Source organism: Protomyctophum parallelum (assembly GCF_964188405.1).
Source record: "Protomyctophum parallelum genome assembly, chromosome: 13".
Lineage (NCBI taxonomy): Eukaryota > Metazoa > Chordata > Actinopteri > Myctophiformes > Myctophidae > Protomyctophum > Protomyctophum parallelum.
In genome coordinates, this window is record NC_139708.1 from 27,822,148 (window position 1) to 27,841,979 (window position 19,832).

Below are 19,832 nucleotides of genomic sequence, written 5' to 3' on the forward strand. Positions count from 1 at the left end.
CTCTCTCTCTACATACTTTCACCAGACACATTTACTACACATTGCAGTACAGAGGGGGTGCTGTTTCACCAATTTGAAGACATGATGAGAAATGAGATATGAAATGGCAAAATGTCTTGTAATGCAAATAAAGCAAATTATTTAATAACGTCTAAAATTAAAATTACAACAGAGGACGCCTTCCTCGCTTCAGGAGAAAATGCTATGTGTAAGTGTGTGCGTGTGTGTGTGTGCATGCATGTGTGCGCGTGCGTGTGTGTGCGTGCGTGTGCGCGTGAATGCGTGTATTCCCACAGCCCCATGTCAAACAGAGGAGACATGAAACCTAATTATGTTACACAGCTATCAATACTTTCGGAGGGGGTTTGGCTCCACTCAGCATCACCCCCATGGGTCTATTTGGTTACATCAGTGCATTAACACTCAGCATTTTACAGTGTACTTGGCCCCTATACTGTTTGTACTTGGCAGGAATACTTTTTTTCCCCCCTCACTGGAGACTCTAGTGGCCAGTAGCCTGAATAAACACATATTTCATACACATACAGTATTATTATATTTTTATTATTATGACTACCGGTAATCAGTCATAATCATGATGCATATAATGCATTGACGTCTTCACACACCAACAAATGAGAGCGTGCATGTGCACACGCATATGAACGACGTACAATACACAAAGGCTTTGAATTTGTGGGTGCGAACACACACACACACACACACACAAACAGCGCCATATATGTAGCATGCAGTTATTACTGTAAGAGCCGTAATTATAAGGACTTAGCACAGAAAACCCTGCAATGGCTGGTTGCCAATACACGCAGTGCGCGAGCACACACACACACGCACACACACGCGCGTGCGCGCAGTCACGCACACGCCCATGCACACATGCCATGGCTCTGAGCCAGCAGTGCTCTCCCATACATTAAAGCAGGGTTTAATCTTTGCAGGAGCACTGTGAGCACAGAGGGAGGACAGGAGTGCTGACACCATGGCTTCTGTACGCCTACTCACCCTGTCAAACATAATGTGTGTGTGTGTGTGTGTGTGTGTGTGTGTGTGTGTGTGTGTGTGTGTGTGTGTGTGTGTGTGTGTGTGTGTGTGTGTGTGTGTGTGTGTGTGTGTGTGTGTGTGTGTGTGCGTGTGTGTGCGTGTGCGTGTGCGTGCGCGTGTGCGTGTGTGTGTGTGTGCGTGCACATGCGTGGTATACTGTACTGTACTCTTTCATGACGTATGTGTGCAAACTAGTATTTGTTCATTCACTCACGGAGAGAATGGGAGTAACATATTCTATATTCTGGGGGGACTTTAGTTTAGCCAAAAATAGCCAAGCTCACAACGCGCTACAATGTCTCACAACACACCATAATGCGTCAGATCGTAAGCTTGTAGATTGGCTATTTGTGGTGAAGAGATTTATACAGTCCAGTTTACTAATGTGCTTACTTTGTTAGTTTACTTGTTAGCTTACTAGTGGTTAAACGGAACATAAACCTTTCACTCTGTATTCTTGCTAATGTCTGCTAATTGGTAGACTGGAGTCTGGAACTCACCTTTGCTTTTTATGGCATAGGCAGCTCCCGGCAGGATCTGCAGGGGGAAACTAGGCACAGCTGCTGGACATGAGACTAATTAATTAGAGCGACAGAGAGAGAGAGAGGAGTGTGTGTTTGTGCGTGTGTGTGCGTGCGTGCGTCAATTTAACAAAGGTGCAGACGATCAGAAATCAGCAGAGAGTGATCGACGTTTGCGCTACTGTATGCCGAATTGAAGTGGACTCGGCCCCAGACTTTTTTTTTCCTCCCTGGAAATATGAACGTCTGGGTTTCCGAGGCTAATTGGTGTTAAAAGTACTGTTCTGGCATGTTTAGCTCTGACCACAACGTTACTAGAGACCATTTCCCAAACATGATCAGTATCCTGGGAAAATCTACTTGCAGGGACTTGAAACCTTAAGATAGGCAATCCAACACCTAAATATAACTGTGCAATTTGTTTTTGTTTCATTATAATTTTAATGGAGTTTAAAGCACAGATTGATTTGAAGTCTAGCCGACAATAGGTCCTGGAGAAATATTGATTTATGAGCAGCATAACATCTGCGACCTATTAACCATACAATTGTGTTTGACTCACATTGACTCAATGATCAGGTATCATTTCAGAAATGTTACTAATAGCTTCTGAGATTAAATGTAAACAAACCTGAAAGTAATTAACACACCAAACGCCCAGGGTATTTGTAACCATTAAATCAGGACGCCCAGCGATTTGTTTCTTGGGGACCTATTTCATGGTGTCTCCGTGCCATTTTGGGAAGCTAGATGTAGCCAAAACACTGCCGAGGCGATCGACAACAACGGGAGGTATGATACACTATAATGCGACGGGATTGCGATTTGCTTAGAATTAGACGGAATGATTTAGATCGAGAGTTATTCACGTTTTAAGATTTTCGGTCTCATCGGCTAAAATGGGGGTGGGGCGATCGGTTTTGATATCAATAAATCTCTGTCCTTTTATTAATCTCCGTCCTGAGAACAGAGAACTCTGTCCTTGCCGCTCGGGGTGTTTTAACATGATCTGTAAATTATGGTCAAAGCTGTGAAGAGACAAGTAGTGATTGGTCTTCGAATTTACAATCTTCCCCATCTTTGTCCCTCTGTCTTCTGTCTGTCCTCCCTCTGTCTCTGTCTCTCTCTATGTCTCTCTATGTCTCTGTCTCTTTGTCTCACAGAGCCTTTCAGTGCATCGGTGTGGGTGATGATGTTTGTAATGTTGCTGCTGGTCACTGCAATGGCCGTCTTCATGTTTGAGTATATCAGTCCTCTAGGCTTCAACAGAAACCTTGCACAGGGCAGAGGTAAGAACACACACACACACACACACACACACACACACACACACACACACACACACACACACACACACCTTTAGCAGTGGCCTGGACTGACTTATTGTTTTATGAAATGGCTACCAGATATTGGTAGCCATTTCATAAAACAATAACTCAGTCCAGGCCACTGTGAACATTACACAGTAAACACAAGAGCCAAATCAATCCCTTAAGCACTATTTTACAACAACAATATTTACATTGAAATGACATTTAGGCCCCTGCACAAAAAAAGGCAGTTGCTATGCAACATTTAGATTTAGATTCCCTTCCTCAAGTCCATCAGTCTGTTTGGCATAGCTGACATCGACATGGAAGTCTCATAACCAGATTCAAAATAATTGTAGATATTGCTATTCAGACAGATGCAGGTAGATGTTTATTTACTAGTTACTTAGTACTTAATTATTCTATTGGCACTCTATTCACTTACACTCTGTTACTCTGTACAAGCTGTTAGGATACATGCTATTCACTCTCATCTTGCCGTGTGTAAGTTGCTCTAGACAAGAGTGCCTAAACGCCTAAATTGTAAGTCGTCTAATGGAACTTTGTGCTAATTGTATTACTGTCTTGTGGCAATAGTAGCAAAGGACACCTTGCTCATTCAATTCATTCCTTTAGATAGATAGATTTCATTTCGGTCAATTAAAGGAAAAAAGCAGTACATACAGACTTACATACATTAATATCCACTAGTAACTAGTGGTACCGAAAAGGTGAAGGCAGAAGCAGAGGCTTATTGTGAATCTGTGCCTACCCTTGTTTGAACATAACTCAAATTACACTAATCAGAGTATAATATCAGACATAAAATAAAATAAAAAACTATAAGGTACTGGCTATTGATTCTGAGAAATCTAATAAATCTAAGCAGGGCTTAGATTTGGCCTATATTATAAAAAAAGAGAAGACAAAACAAAAACATAACTCTTCATACTCTGTCCATATACCTGCGATCCTAACCTGCCCCTCCCCCTCTCCTAGACCCCCACGGCCCTTCCTTCACCATGGGCAAAGCCGTGTGGCTGCTGTGGGGCCTGGTCTTCAACAACTCTGTGCCTGTGCAGAACCCCAAGGGAACCACCAGTAAGTTCATCGTGTCCGTGTGGGCCTTCTTCGCCGTCATCTTCCTGGCCTCCTACACGGCCAACCTGGCCGCCTTCATGATCCAGGAGGAGTTTGTGGACCAGGTCACCGGCCTGTCCGACAACAAGGTAACGAGAAACCCAAAGGGGGAGGTGGTCGGCTTGTTTGATGTTGAGTGGTTGAACGACGGACTTGGGATCACACTATAGTTTGTCAGTCGGTTATATAGTCGCTCTGGTGCTTTAGTGCCGTTTAGTTTAAGGCTTGTACGGTGTTTATATGCTGCTGTACATTTGATAAGTTTGATCTTAGCCCAGGCTTAACTTAATGTACACATGCCTATGATATATGAACTCGACTGTATGCTATTTTCCGCCATCTTATGCAGTGCAGCAATACAGTATAGCTCTGGCAGATACTTTGTCCACACACACACAGAAAAACAGCATCGCTGGAGTGGCTTATTTAAATTGTATTTACATGTGGATTTATGGTTTAGATGTTGCCGGTCGGTCGGTTTTCACTTTACAGTCTGCTTTTAAGACCTATAGTACCATCAGTGTGCCAGTCCGTTCGTTGTTGTTTTATGTACAGTACCGCCACACATACTCTCTGGGAATGATTGGAAACGACAAGTTTCCGAGTCGGAAAAGGACTTTGGGAAGCTGCGGTACGTTTCTGTGACGCAGGATTCCTGAGCAAAGTGTTGGAGAATTTTCTGATCTTTTCCCCGGAGCGCATGTAGGCGGACTGATATTATCGACGTCAGTGATTCCATATACCATTTTGCACGTTGCACGCGTTGTTTATGAATATATGCCATCTATCGATGTCCGTCTATCTATCTGTCTATCTATCTACCTCTCTTATTTCTCTCTCTCTGTCCCATGGCCATTGTTTAATCGTGACATGTCCATTCTAACCCATGCTCTCTCTCTCAGCTGTCCCTTTGCTTTGAGTTGTGCTCAATGTTTGACATTGCGCGACTAGAGACATGACAGTGGAGTTGAACCCTGCAGGCCCATGGCGGCGGGCGGGGTTCCCCCGAGAGACTCCAGTTTCCACGGCCGACGGTGATGAGGGCCACAGGACGCTGTGAGAGAGCTGGGCCCTTCAACGCTCTCTCTGTGTGAGAGCTGGGCCCTTCAACGCTCTCTCTGTGTGAGAGCTGGGCCCTTCAACGCTCTCTCTCCCTGTTTTCTGTGTGAGAGCTGGGCCCTTCAACGCTCTCTCTCCCTGTTCTCTTGTTTTCAAAAGGCCCCGTGTGGGACCCGCAGTGTACATAATGCTTCCACTGCGGATGGTGTTGGTCGCGACAATGCGTGCACACAGATCACAGACACACATACACACGCACCCACACACATGCTCATGTACACACACGCACACACACACACACACGGTGAGAGGAAAGCAGAAAAGTTGTGGAGAAGGGCGAGGGGAGGTGCTAAAGTAAGGATGAAAGGCAGAAGAGAGGTGGAGGTGAGGACGAAGGAGAACAGATGGCGAGCGCCAAGGAAAGAAGGAGGTATACAAGGGACGGGAAGGAAGACACGGAGAGAGAGAGAGAGAGAGAGAGAGAGAGAGAGAGAGAGAGCATGTTGTTCTGAGAAATGAGTTAAGAGCGGGAAGGGTGGATGGATGGATGGATGGATGCTGGTGGGAAGAGAGGAAAGGGTGAAGGAAATGAGATTAACTAAAGGTGTTTACAGAGACAGGAGGAAGATTGGGAAGGAGAGAGAGAGAGAGAGAGAGAGAGAGAGTGTAGTGACAGATGCCGTAGCTGAGTGGGTATAAACAGTCCACCTGGGGAATCGCAAGGTCACTGGCTTGACCCTCAGCTCGCCCAGTCTGTGTGCTGAAGTGACACTTAACCCCTAACAGCTCCCCCATGCGCTCAGCGGAGCAGCCATCTGCTGGGTGCATCATGCATACAAGTAATCCCCCATGCAGTAAATAATCCCTTTCCCCTAAATAATCTTTAACACCAATTTGCTTACCGATGCTGGACACTAAGCTAGCCAAACAATTACTCTCAGATTTGTGTTTACGTTACTTCATCGAGCCTAAACGAGAGATCGTATACGGGAGATAAGATATATATACAAGTTCATACGGAGACACCGACTGACTGGCAAAACCCCAAACTAAACACCGGCTGGCAAAACCCCAAACTAAACATGTCCTCTCAGTAAATGCCCTGTTGATGTTTAGTCTGCAATAATATTTGACACCTCGTCAGCACAAACACTATGTCTGCTGTGGATATAGACCTCAAAGATATATTATTTCACACTGAGGGACAGACAGAGACCCCTTTCTTTTGCACATAATAGGCATTGAAGTTCCCAGTACAGATACAAGATGTAGTCGCTATGTGTATCGATAACCGGGGATTTGGGCTGTACAAACAAGTAGATGTGAGACATAAACGGCCCATGCTGCAGGCCCTGAATCGCTTGTCGCACCCAAACGATCTGTGCTGCGATCACTCGTTTTACTCAGAAGTCTAAAAGGAGCAATCAGTGTCCTTTGAATGTGATGATGGAAGTGCAAGTGAGTCGGTTCAAACTGACAATCGCAGCAGCGGAGAGAATTGATGATCCTATTGAAGCCGATTTGAAAAGACTGCCAGGAGAATAAGGAGGAGAAAGAACATGGAAATTCAGGCTCAATGTCAAATTATTATTTGAAGTTGAACAGCCTGACATTAGCTGGTCAATTAACTAATCACTGAGGAGTCCCTCTTTGACAACAGCTGTGTAATGGGAGCAAAATGAACTGAAATTCAGTGGTGTAAAAGTAACTAAGTCCATCTACTCAAGTACTGTACCTAAGTACTATTTTGATGTAGGCCTACTTTTTCTTTACTTGAGCATTTTCATTTAGTCATTTCTTCATACTTCTACTCCACCTCATCTCCAATGTTAATCTTTTCCACAATATTTTGATTTAGTCTTAGTCTTTTGAATAACACACCATTTAGGCTAGGCTTAGTCCTATTTAGTCTTCTGAAAAACCTTAGTCGACGTAGTCTTTATTCTTAATCTTACCTGCATAGTCAACAAAATGAACACTGCTCATCTCAGAGGCTAATATTGTACTTTTTACTCTCTAAACTTTTTTGAAAATATATTTGTACTTTTATATTGTACTTTTACTCGAGGGTTAATGCAGAACGTTGACTAGTAACAAGAGTCGTTTTAGGTTGTGGTATTGCTATTTTGGGCGGGAACCCCTTTTGGTGTTAGCATTATGTTATGCTTTAGCTATTGAAAAATCTACAAGCTCATAGTGCGCCACCGAGTGGCGCGCTACGAGCTTTAGGTCTGCTATTTTTGAAAATAGGCGTTAGAGACGAGAAATAAGTGCTCTATGTACAACTCGGGTTTGACTAAGAACAGAGGCTGTAAGTGTATTTTGTTAAGGGCTCCTCGTGTCACTCTTGTGTGTCTTGTGTGTCGTTTAAAGGGTTGCTTCACTTTGAGTTTGCAGCCCGGAGCATCAGTGTCAGAGCCATAATGCAATAAAAGCCCTCTCAGCTGCCATGTTAAACAGCGCAAAGGTCAAGATGTCTCCGACTGCCACTTTGCATTCCATAAAGTGGAACTCTTGAAGATTCTTCTATGTCCAGCTGTCACTCCACTGTTACCAGACGAGTTCGTACTGTAAGTCGAGCAAGGCCAAAGCATGTGGAAAGAGGCATTTCTCAAACCGCTTCACGTAAACCATTAAGGCATTAAGCAACACAAAAGGAAAAATAGCACAGGAAAAAAATAATACAAATTACATTGCAATTGATTAAAAACGAAGGGCAAAAGGGCATGCATGACAGAAGTGTTTAGCATTGATTTTAAAGTATTTTCTGGGAGTTTGTTCCACATAATGTAGTGCATAAATACTGAACGCTGCTTCTCTTCTGGGGATGTGCAGAAAGCAGCTATTTTTAAATAACTTTTTTTTTTTAATAGTTATTCCCACTTTAAAACAAAAAGCAGAACTGTCCCCTGTCTGGTTGGCAAACATCAAAGAGGAGAAGAAACAGTCGCACTCTTGTTTCTAGAGAGAAACAAGAGACTTACTTTATTTAATAATAATAATAATACAACTTTATTTGTATAGCACCTTTCATGACATGAAATGCAGCTCAAAGTGGCAAAAATGCAACATTTGGACCCTCTAGGACTAGGTTTTTATCATGTGGCACACGGGTGTTTTCAACATCTGTGTCGTCTGTCTTGATGGTTCATGCAGTGTTGTTTTTGTCGACTAAAACTGAGACGAAAAATGTTCGTCGACCGCCTTTTTCCACTGACGAAAACTAAATGGAGACTAAATGAAAACTAAGCTACGATGACTAAAACTTTGATGTATTTCAAATATGTCAACAGCTAAAAACTAGACTAAAATGTTTGGAAGGGACTAGTGGACAAGAGGTCCAGTGTAAGTCATTTTACACTTGGTTGCATGCTGAAAATAGCAGATTTATAACTCCTCCTGGATCAAGATTAAGCTTGTAGATCGGCTATTTTCCGCAAGTGTAAAATCGGTAATACGACAACATCAAGGCACCGCCAAAATACATTTTAGTCGACTAAATCAACTGTAGATTTAGTCGACTAAAACTAGACAAAAAAAATCCAGGTGACTAAAATGTGACTAAAACTAAATAAACTATTCAAGAGACGATATGACTAAATTTTTAATCAAAATTAGCTAAAACAAGACTGGGTTCATGATGTAGTAATCGATCAGAAATCTATCTTCTGGGCCCCCAAAACCCTGCATGCTTCCACCTGGATATAAACCAAACATAGAGCGCTCATAAAGGAACAGAGTTAGCCATGGGGGGAGGTCTTATTAGGGTGTTCAGGCGGGCCCGCTCGGCTGCGTCCGTCCCCCTTGAGCGGGCCCCGTCCGTCCCCCCTGAGCGGGCCCCGTCTAGCATTAAGAAAAGGCCAGGCAAACAGCAGCTCCTGAGTGGTCCACTTGGGACCTGTCCTTATACTGTATACTCAGCCTCCATTTTGCTGCCTCTGGAGGACATGCTGTTCTGTATTCTCAACAACACGTACGCGGGAGCAGAGCACGTGTTTCAGTGAGTTAACTTTATCCCAAAACCTCTGGTTGAAAACGGAGCTCGTGTTATTTTGAATGTGTCCAGATGCAACTCGGAGAGTGTAGGCCTACAACTGGAGCCGGACAGCAGGGTTAATCTTTGTCCGGATATTTTGATTTTGTCTTTTGAATAACACACCATTCAGACTTTGTCTTGTAGTCTTAGTTCTTAGCCTTAATGCAATGTTAATTTTGCCAGAGAATATTTAGTCTTATAGTCTTTTGAATAACATACCACCACAAACACCACTTCTGTTTTAAGTCTTAGTCAACAAAATGAACACTGCCCAACAGATACCCGCTCTCTCAGAGTTCAATTACCGCGGCTGGATATCGCGGTGGATCGAGGCCAGCCATACGGCACACAGAGAGACGGCAGCCATTTCTAGCCTCTCTGGAGACCGATCGGTTCATCGTGTATTGGCACTGCGATTGACACGCCAGGTGCAAGAAAAGGGGGTTCATGGCGAAGCCTCCTGGATAACGACACCCAGGGGAGCTGAGACTATGAGAGATAACGGGACGAGAACATGCTGTTCCCCAGGAGAGATTAGCATGAAGGTTCTGAAACAGGCAAGAGGCGAGCTGTGCGGTCGCTCGCTTATAGTGGGGAAAAAAGCACTCAAATGTTTTGTACAAATGCAATGTAGATGTACTCTGTTACAAGTAGAAGTCCGTGTTCAAAATGCAAGTAAAAGTATATAAAAGTATTGGCATCAAAATGTACTAAACGTAAAAGTAGTCATATTGCAGAATGTCCCATTTCACAAGTTCAAAATGTGCACAAAATCTACAAGCTCACAATGCGTCGCATTGTGAGCTTGTAGATCTTCTATTTTCAAATGGCTGAAATGCATATAGGGTTGAAGTGGTTGATGTATGTTTTCTAATCAAAATGAAAACTCCAGTTTTCAAATAATAATAATTGTAGTGGAGTAAATTTAAAAGTTTTGCCTCTGAGATGGAGTAGAAGTATTGGAAATTGGAAACACTCAAGTAAATTGTACTTGAGTATACAGTACTGGAGTAAACTGTTTAGGTCCACCCGACACATGTCCATCTTATTCCCACGTGTGTCCTCTCGTCCTGTCACTCGGTTAGACACTCATAGGAACGATTGCAAGCGCTGACCTCCGCTGGTCAGAGGACACGGTCACCTTTCACTGAGTGTACAGTAGTTTACACAGAGAGAGAGACAGGCTGACCTACACCGTACTGTCCACACTGAGGTGTACAGTAGAGGCAGGCAGAGTGACGAGCAGACCGCAGCCCCATTTGTATACTCACTTGTCAAATATGACAGATTTTCAATGCTATAACAATGCGACACAATTGGATAATCAGTTATTTTCGGTTATTGCCATTGCCGTGTGCATGACTGAGGCTGTACAACAGATTGAAACAAACTGTAGATAATGTTATGCAGTACATATCATCCCAGCACATAAGATTACACACACACACACACACACACACACACATTTGAAATGTTTATTTATGTCCACATAATGAGAAGTACAGGAATACCTTGTACAAAGGACATAAACACTGCCAGTGCAGTTTGACAGTGGGAGAGCAGCCAGTTATAACGTGCATGGACGGCAAAGCATCACACACACACACACACACACACACACACACACACACACACACACACACACTCCCCCTCCCCAGTACATGTAGCACACAATGATTCCAGTTTCCCTCTTGCTCAGATCTGCTTGTACACTACAGCATAGACAGCTAAGTCACATAATGCAGTATACAGATGACGTAATAGACAGACACACACATTATATACCACAACTCCCCCCCCACACACACACACACATATATCCCCCCTTCATTACCGACGTACTTTATATAAACGCGCGTGCACAGCCACAACGGCACACACGAGGGGACCCTGCTCTTATATAACCACACTTGCATAATAAGGAAATAAAATGGGTGGCGGGGGACAGAGAGGATAAGGAGGTGGACGAGCAGAGAGGAAGGGTGGGGGGAGGGAGAGAGAGAGAGAGAGAGAGAGAGAGAGAGAGAGAGAGAGAGAGAGAGAGAGAGAGGAGAACCGAGGGAGAACAGAGCTTTTGGACAGCAAGAGGTACATGGCTGAGAGGTGACAGTTTGTGATGAAGAGGAAGATAAGGATCTGTGTATGTGTGTGTGTGGGGGGTGGGGGGGCATTCTGCAGGGAAAACGACACTGAAACGAGAGAGAAGGGAATGGAGAAACGGAGTATATATATATATATATATATATATATATATATATATATATATATATATATTTATATATATATGTATATATATATACCCCAGGAGAGACGACGCTAGGCAGTGGCACATCACGCTCCTCCCCAATGAATGACGTACTTTATATAGTTCAGGCAGAGTACAGATGATATTTCAGTGTTATATATATACTCACAGTCAGCCCTATATACTGTACACAGTAACACAGTACAAATGCTCAGTGTCAGGTTTATATAGCTCTGAGAGTGTACAGACGGAACCCGAATCGGCTTGTTTGCTTTCTATTTGTACACTCTCTGCGTTGCATTATGGGTAAATTAACACTGAGGATTTAACGTTGTGTATACATTACACACAGTAAAATGAGTATACACTTGTACACTTTCAGAACCACTTAGAACCTATACTTAGATGACTGTAGGGCTCAATACTAGGTCCCTTTGGTTTCACTCTATACTCTATAAAATATATTGCTATTTTCGCTGAATGTTAGCTCCCAGAATAGAGACACCTCAAGGACCTCAAGTGGTTAATCCAATGGCCCATTTTTCTTTCCTCCCTCCATGTCTATTTTACCATTTTTACTTTCATCCCTCCAGCAGACGGCAGGGGATTTAAACCACCGTGCTTTGCTCAAGGGCAAGACACGTGCAGGAACTGTTGAACTCACCTTTTCATTTCCTGACGTGCACTTTCTGGGGGATTTGAACCTGAGGCTATGTGACCCTTTATACTGTGGTGGATGGGGAACCCTCAGGGTTCCTATAGGGGGACGGAGGGGGGACTTCCAAATGGACTCTCACAGGTCTGTAACTCTCATGTTCCCCCAGTGTCCCTATAGGGTAGGTATAGGTACCCTCACCAAGAAACATGCGGTAATCCTGGTCTATATGCTGCCTCCCTCTACTCGGGTCAGCCTGGTTGGAATAACGTGTTAGGTGATATAAGAAGCGGCCATGCTGACTCCTCACGCATTGAGGGAAGTATGCTATACCCAGTATCCTTTACCCAGGGAAGTATCCTATACCCAGTTTGGCAGAGGGAGAGTATAGCGCCCAGGATTACAGCCATGATAATGGGGGTCCGGGTCCTTGCAATTAAAAGTTTTAGAACCACTGATTTAGTCTGAAGTTGTTCCTCTGACCCTTTTAGTCGCGGCTCCTGCAGGGGAAACAGAGGGCTGAAACCAAGAGGTTTAGCAGAGAATGAGGGATGGAGATGGAGGGAGAGGGTTAGGGAACGTTTGGATCCATTTGTAGACTCTCGCTGGGTTAAATGAGCACTCTGAATTTGAACCGTGTATAGGCATGGTTCCTCCCCGGGGCCATCACTCGTGATGCCGGTGCTGACGTGCAAACACATGTCTGACATCACCAAAACACACACACACATACACACACACACACGGCTGACATCCCTCAGCCTGACCTGATTACACGCGGTAGCATATAGCAGACACACATACGTAAACACGTACGCACATGCACGTGCACTCTCACTCGCAAACTCACACACACACACACACACACACACACACACACACACACACACACACACACACACACACACACACACACACACACATTTAAACAATTGTGAACCCATGGCAGACAAACAAACAAACAGATGATCGTACAGATGTTGAACTCTTAACGTATACACTGGCAAGCAATGGACACGCAATTGAATAATTACACTGTGTAGTGTGTACACAATGTGCTGTGTATCTGGCACACTTCTCTCTCACTTGTGTGCACACATGCACGCGGCACGCATGCACGCACGCACACACAGTCACACACACACACACACACACACACACACACACACGCACACACAGTCACAGACACGAGGGAATTTGTATTAAGCCTTTACTTCTATATCTGAGGACTAATGGACCTTGGACACACACACACACACACACACACACACACACACACACACACACACGGTGCCTGTGAAATGCGGGGCTCTAATTGATAGAGCCTGTCTGTTTGCTGTGCCCCCGGGCAGATCGTTACCATACTGCTCTGGCATACTGTGTTGTACCACAGCGATGAGCACTCCACTCCACATACCCTATGACCCGTTTGAACTCCCTACAATTATACCCCGGGGAGGAGAGGAGAGGAGAGGAGAGGAGAGGAGAGGAGAGGAGAGGAGAGGAGAGGAGAGGAGAGGAGAGGAGAGGAGAGGAGAGGAGAGGAGAGGAGAGGAGAGGGGGGGGGGGAGGGGGGAGAGGGGAGGGAGGGGGAGGGGGGAGGGGGAGGAGAGGAGAGGAGAGGAGAGGAGAGGAGAGGAGAGGAGAGGAGAGGAGAGGAGAGGAGAGGAGAGGAGAGGAGAGGAGAGGAGAGGAGAGGAGGTGGACAAACAGCGGGAGGAAGAGAGAGAGGAAGAAGAGGTGAAACAGGCCCACCGACCTGACATATCTGGGGGAGGACTGACCAGAGAGAGAGGAGATGAAGAAGGTACAAGGAGTTATAGCGCAGTGGTTCCCAAACTTGTTCATGTCAAGGACCCCCAAATTGACACTAATTAGCCTGCAGACCCCTGGGGGTCCCCAGGCTGGTGTAGAGGGGAGGAGATCAGGTGGAGAAAAAAAAAACGATGTTCAAAACGTGGAAAGGACTTGAGCAGAAGACGAGCAAATGTGAAGATCAGAGAGTGGATGTGTTCTATATTCAGTCACGCATTCCAGTGACATCATCATATTACCGATTACAGTACAGCACGTACTGAAACAAACATTACAGCAACATTACATAAGGTCGGACATTATGTGAGAATTACATAAAACACAGTACATAAAACAACACATTCTGTCACAGCAAACGATACATGTGTAATGATGCGATTTCTATGCCGTGATCCGGCTCACATTTCATTCCACACGCTGACCCAAAGGGAGCGACGGATGCGCATACATTTCCATGCCATTAAGACGTCCGCCCTAATGGCGCCGTGCACAGAGCGCCCGCTGCTGTAAGTACAATGTAATGGTCTAATTGTGTCATTTGGCGGCTTGCCTTTATCCGTCCGCGGCCTACGGTGGAGGTCGCCCCCGCAATGCCGTTCCCTCCAGGATACCTTAACTATGTTTACAAATGAGATGTTGTGCAAACACGGCGGCGAAGCAATGAAGGTGGATAATACTCTGCTGCTAATTGGTTGGGAATGGTACAACATATTCTAGGGAAGTTCACCTTTAGTACATGAGGTGTCTTTTGAAATATGTATACTATTACAATTTGGATAAATACGGTACAAATGGAAAAACAAAGTACGACAAAGTAAAACAATAGTACATAATATTGTGTGTGTAATTGTGTGTATACTGTATGTGCGTATGCAGTTATGCACGCACATAGGAGGCTTGTTGTTGCCGCCATCATAACAAGGTTACTGTATATACAGTAGGTCATGTGTTAAAGGGCTGTCCGCACCAAAGTACGGACAACTATAACGAGAGAATCCACATTAATAGAACAATAACATCCTGTAAACGTGGTGAGTGATGTGTTGAATGGCCCTGCTATAGATTGGCATTTAATTTGCTGCCAGTGGTTCTATATATAAAGTACATCGTTCAACAAATCACTGTTCAGTGAAAGATACCACTGTGGTTGTCCTTTGCAGTCGTGGTGTGGACTCTGCCGCCACTTAGGACCGTTTTATTGAAATGGAATTTATAGTTCTCCCTCTTGGTGCCGATGGCCCTTAAAGCACTGCCATGAGTTCATTTTACTGACGCTTTATTGTGCTGTTTTGATGTGTTTTAAATCCCTTTTTATGTCTCCCATGATTATATAGTATTTTTATGTATGTAGATGAAATCACCACTTTGTAATGATATGCTCAATGTCTACTCCATTTCCATCTGTGTGTGCGTGCGTACAGTACGTACGTTCGTACGTACGTACGTATGTATGTGTGTGTTTGTGTATATGTGCGTGCGTATGTGTGTGTGCGCAGGTGTGTGTGTTTGTGTGTGTGTGTGTGTGTGTGTGCGTGTGTGCGGGCGTGTGTGTGTGTGTGTGTGTGTGTGTGCTTGTGCGCGTGTCCGTGCCTATGTGCATGTTTGCATTCCACAGCCAACTTTGTCAGGTCAGTCATCATAACTATTTTCTGAGCCTATTTATTGGGTGAGAGTCAACCAACCTAAAACACAGTGTGCATCGTTTATGTTTATGGGCCATGAGGCACAGACTGACTGACTGACTGACTGACTGACTGACTGACTGACTGACAGACAGGATGAGACTAAGTCTAAACTATTTTAGGTTTTATTTTGAGACACGTTGACGTCTGGAAATTACAGATACAGTATTGGGAGATAGTTTATATTTGAAATACTACAACTATAATAATAATAATTATTATTATTATTATTTGAGGATAGCAAAACGGTGCTATGGCAGCATAATCTAGTATTAATTTATATTTACATTCTGGTATATTTAGCCAAAGCTTTGGTTTATTTGTTTGGTCAGTCTCTAAATTGTGCACATGGCCCTAAACATTCCCAAGTGATGCCCTCTATAAATGTTTTCCCATCCTCGACTATAAACAGGCCAAATATATTAGCAAATGCGTTCTTGTGATTTGTTTTAGCCTACTTACACAATGAGTCAGATTGATTGATAGCAACTGATCAGAACACAACGTGAGCTCTATAGAGCTCTAAGTGTGTTCTGACAGCTTAAATCTATCTGGTGGCGCCGCCCATCTGGGATGTTAAGTAGGTTGAAATAAATGCCTGAGAATTGTTTGCCAATCTGTTTGGCAAAGGTTTTGTCTCTCTCACGCACACACACGCACGCACGCACCGCACACACACACACACACACACACACACACACACACACACACACACACACACCCTAATCAAAAAGTCCTATAAGATTTTCTAATTTTCTAATAGGACCCTATAGGTTGGATTTCGAAATCCTATTATAATCCTATTAATAGAATTATTTAGGATTCTATTGGAAAATGCTCCAATAGGATTATGAAATTCCTACAAGAATCCTTCAAAAATGTACAATAGGATCCTATCATTTTGAAAATCCTATTGGATAACTATAGGATTTTCAAAAGTTCCATTAGAATTCTATAGGATTATATTGCACCGCCATCTCAGCATAGTTGATGCTATTGGATTTTCTTATGATTTTCTTTCACACGCACGCATGCACACACACACACACACACACACGCACACGCACACGCACACGCAAAAACAAACGAAGTTTCCCTAACACACTCTCTCTCTCTCTCTCTCTCTTCTCCTGTATTTTCCTCCATCTTTCCTCATTTCCATTATTCTTCTTCTCTTCCTGCAGTTCCAGAACCCGTACGCGTACTCCCCTCCGTTCCGTTTGGCACCGTCCCAAACGGCTCCACGGAGAGGAACATCCGCAACAACTTCCCCACCATGCACCAGTACGCCACCAAGTACCACCAGACCGGAGTCATAGACGCTCTCGTCAGCCTCAAAACAGGGTAGGAACACAGGCGGCCAGTGGGCGTGACTGTGTGTGTGTGGCTGTGGCTGTGCATGTGTGTTTTTCAGACATGCTATTGCACCAGTATGCGGTCAAATGCCATTAGATGAAGGTAATGGATGCCCTTGTCAAGCACTCTGTGTGTGTGTGTGTGTGTGTGTGTGTGTGTGTGTGTGTGTGTGTGTGTGTGTGTGTACAATTTGGTGGGTCCAGGATGCAGGTTTGAGAACTTGACTGAGGATTGGATTTATCTGTGCGTTGTATGTCTTCTATGGTGTGTGTGTGTGTGTGTGTGTGTGTGTGTGTGTGTGTGTGTGTGTGTGTGTGTGTGTGTGTGTGTGTGTGTGTGTGTGTGTGTGTGTGTGTGTGACAGCTCCTTTGAGACTGGGGATGAATGGGTTTCCAGACTGGGAGCTGCAGAAGCTATTTTTAGCACTGGTCTCTATAATAGGACTGGAGGTTACGTGTGTGCACGTGTGTGTGTGTGTGTGTGTGTGTGTGTGTGTGTGCGTGCATGTGTGTGTGGTGCACATGCACATGTATGTTAAAGGGAGAGAGGGCATTATCATTATCACACAGATATTGCCAAGGACAGACGGAAAGAGAGAAATGAAGGATAGATGGAGAAGCTGAGGTAAAGAGGGGTGTGAGAGAGAGAGAGAGAGAGAGAGAGAGAGAGAGAGAGAGAGAGAGAGAGAGAGTGCGCAGAGGTGGAGAACCCTGAGGGAGAGGGGGGCTGGGGGGGGGGGGGGGGGGGGGGACCGATGGCATATACTGCTGGGCTTTATTGGAAGACGTCAAGATAGCGGTGGTGAATGTATAGCCTATTTTTTCACTCGTAATGTTGATACCTCTACTCCTCCAGAGGTCTGCAGAGGCAAATATTGCATTTTCACTTTGACAGCTTGATTATATGTAAAGAAAATAGGGGATAAGTCGAATGAGTATAGACATTCCGCATGGTGAGCACTTGCTTGTTTTGCTCTGTGCTATATGATGGTAATACATTCATACGTATACTCGTAACAGAGTATTTGCACAGTGTGATAATTGCTAGTTTTACATAAGTACAAAAATCCCTGCACTTCTTCTCCCACCGCTGAAAGGTATAGAGCAGGCTATAGACGTGGAACTGGGATAACGACGACGTTGCAATGCACCATGGGAATGAATGTAGGGGGACCAGCGCTGAGAAAGATGAGTGAAGAGCAGAGGAGAAACAAGCAGGGGGGGGAGGAGGAGAGGAGGGGAGATGAGAATCCACTGAGGGGAGGGGGTGGAGGATAGGAGGAGAGGAGGGGAGATGAGAATCCACTGAGGAGCTGAAAGAATGGAAAGTAACAGATGAAGGAGAACCAGAGGACAGATGGAGGAGAGGTATGGAGAAGGAAGCGAGGGGATTCAAGGAAAGGAGGATGCATGGAGAGGATACATGTGGGGTGACGGATATCAGTGATCCTGGTGTAACTCTGAGAGTGTGTACAAATGGAGCCATTTGGGTTCTATCTGTACATTCCCATGTGTTACAGTAAAGAAATGCACATTAAGGATTGTACAGTGATATGGCTGAGTCTTTTATTTGTTAAGTGTGGGAACCAGACTATAGTAATTGCCCAACTTTATGTATAGAGCAACCCCAAAAGGTTTTAGATGTATGATTCTGCTCCTTGTGACGTCATGTGTGGGTCAATACATCATAATTATATCATCATCATAATCATAATTCATAATGTACTTAGCACAGTCCATTCACACTTGCAATTTCCAGAATTGAGAATTTTCTAGTTAGTGTGGTTTGCTTTAAGTATAAGGCAACACTATATTGTTCTCGGTCCGAGACTTTTATGCAAGCAAAGTGAACAGCTTTTGTTCAATTTTCCACAACAGAGAAGTGAAGCTTATAGGCCATAATTATGCTTCAAATAGCCTACTGTTGTCACTGTTGCCATGCTTCACATGACATCACAATATATAATGTAAATGGTAAGACGGAATGCAGTTCCCTGTGGATTATTCCTCGCGACTCGCGTCAGTGCAACCACACTTGTAATTTCACAGAATTGCGCCTTTCTAGTTTTGTATATTTATCTTCCTGTTCACTCTTAAGCTTAAGATTTATGTTAGCTTCAGTGTCAAAGTGGCATGACGGCCACACGTTTTCCAACTGTGGCATTCTTTCATTTATTTTTCTGTTAAATTCTCTTGGCACATTCTCTCCCACACTGAGTGGATTTGACTGTGGCTTCTACTTCTAATTTACTGATAAAGATGTCAATTTAAGTTCAATCATCTGGTTTAATTCTAATATTTATTTTTATCATTTCATTCATTTATGTAGTTAAAAAGGAACATTTAAAGCAGTTAAAGTCAGATTGTGTTAATGTGTTCTCCACCCCCGTTTCCCCTCATAATTCCATTTGTCTCAAAAGCAGCACTACAGTATATTGTATTGTTGTGCCGTAACGAGTTTCAGAGTGCTGAAAACAATGCTAGAATCATTGTTTCTAGCATATTATATTGGCTATATCGTAACATATACGATATATATAAGGTATGTATAGCATACTACAGAATCTATAACTATTTATTTGTGTTCCTTAACCCATTCTGGGTGGGAACCCCTTTTGGTGTTTTAAACATTATGTTATAATTTAGCTATTGAAAAATAGCACATCTACAAGCTCATAGCGCGCCACCAAGTGGCGCGCTACGAGCTTGTAGGTGTGCTATTTTTGAAAAATAGCACTGAGGTCCCCCATGGCTCTATGCTTGGTCTGCTCCTTTTCTACCATTTCATGTTGTGCACTTGCGATACTAATATCCCACTGCGCTGCACTGCGTGCCTCGGGGCATATATGCATACGCAATAGGGGCGAATTAAGTCTGGCTGCACAAGGCTAGTGCACTTCACTTGTAGATCTATTTTTGAGATCACCTGTTTTGTTTTTTGCAAAATGTCTC

The 19,832-nt window shown here is 44.0% G+C and overlaps 1 protein-coding gene across 1 annotated transcript in view; it reads left to right on the forward strand.

Moving 5' to 3' along the window:
- grin2aa (glutamate receptor, ionotropic, N-methyl D-aspartate 2A, a) overlaps positions 1-19,832 on the forward strand; it is a gene marked incomplete at its 5' end in the record, with an annotated part of 266,870 nt that overhangs the window by 227,436 nt on the left and 19,602 nt on the right. Inside the window, 4 exon segments of the mRNA XM_083780155.1 lie at positions 2,747-2,872; positions 3,893-4,122; positions 16,710-16,740; positions 16,743-16,869. Coding sequence (XP_083636281.1) covers positions 2,747-2,872; positions 3,893-4,122; positions 16,710-16,740; positions 16,743-16,869 — 514 coding nt within the window.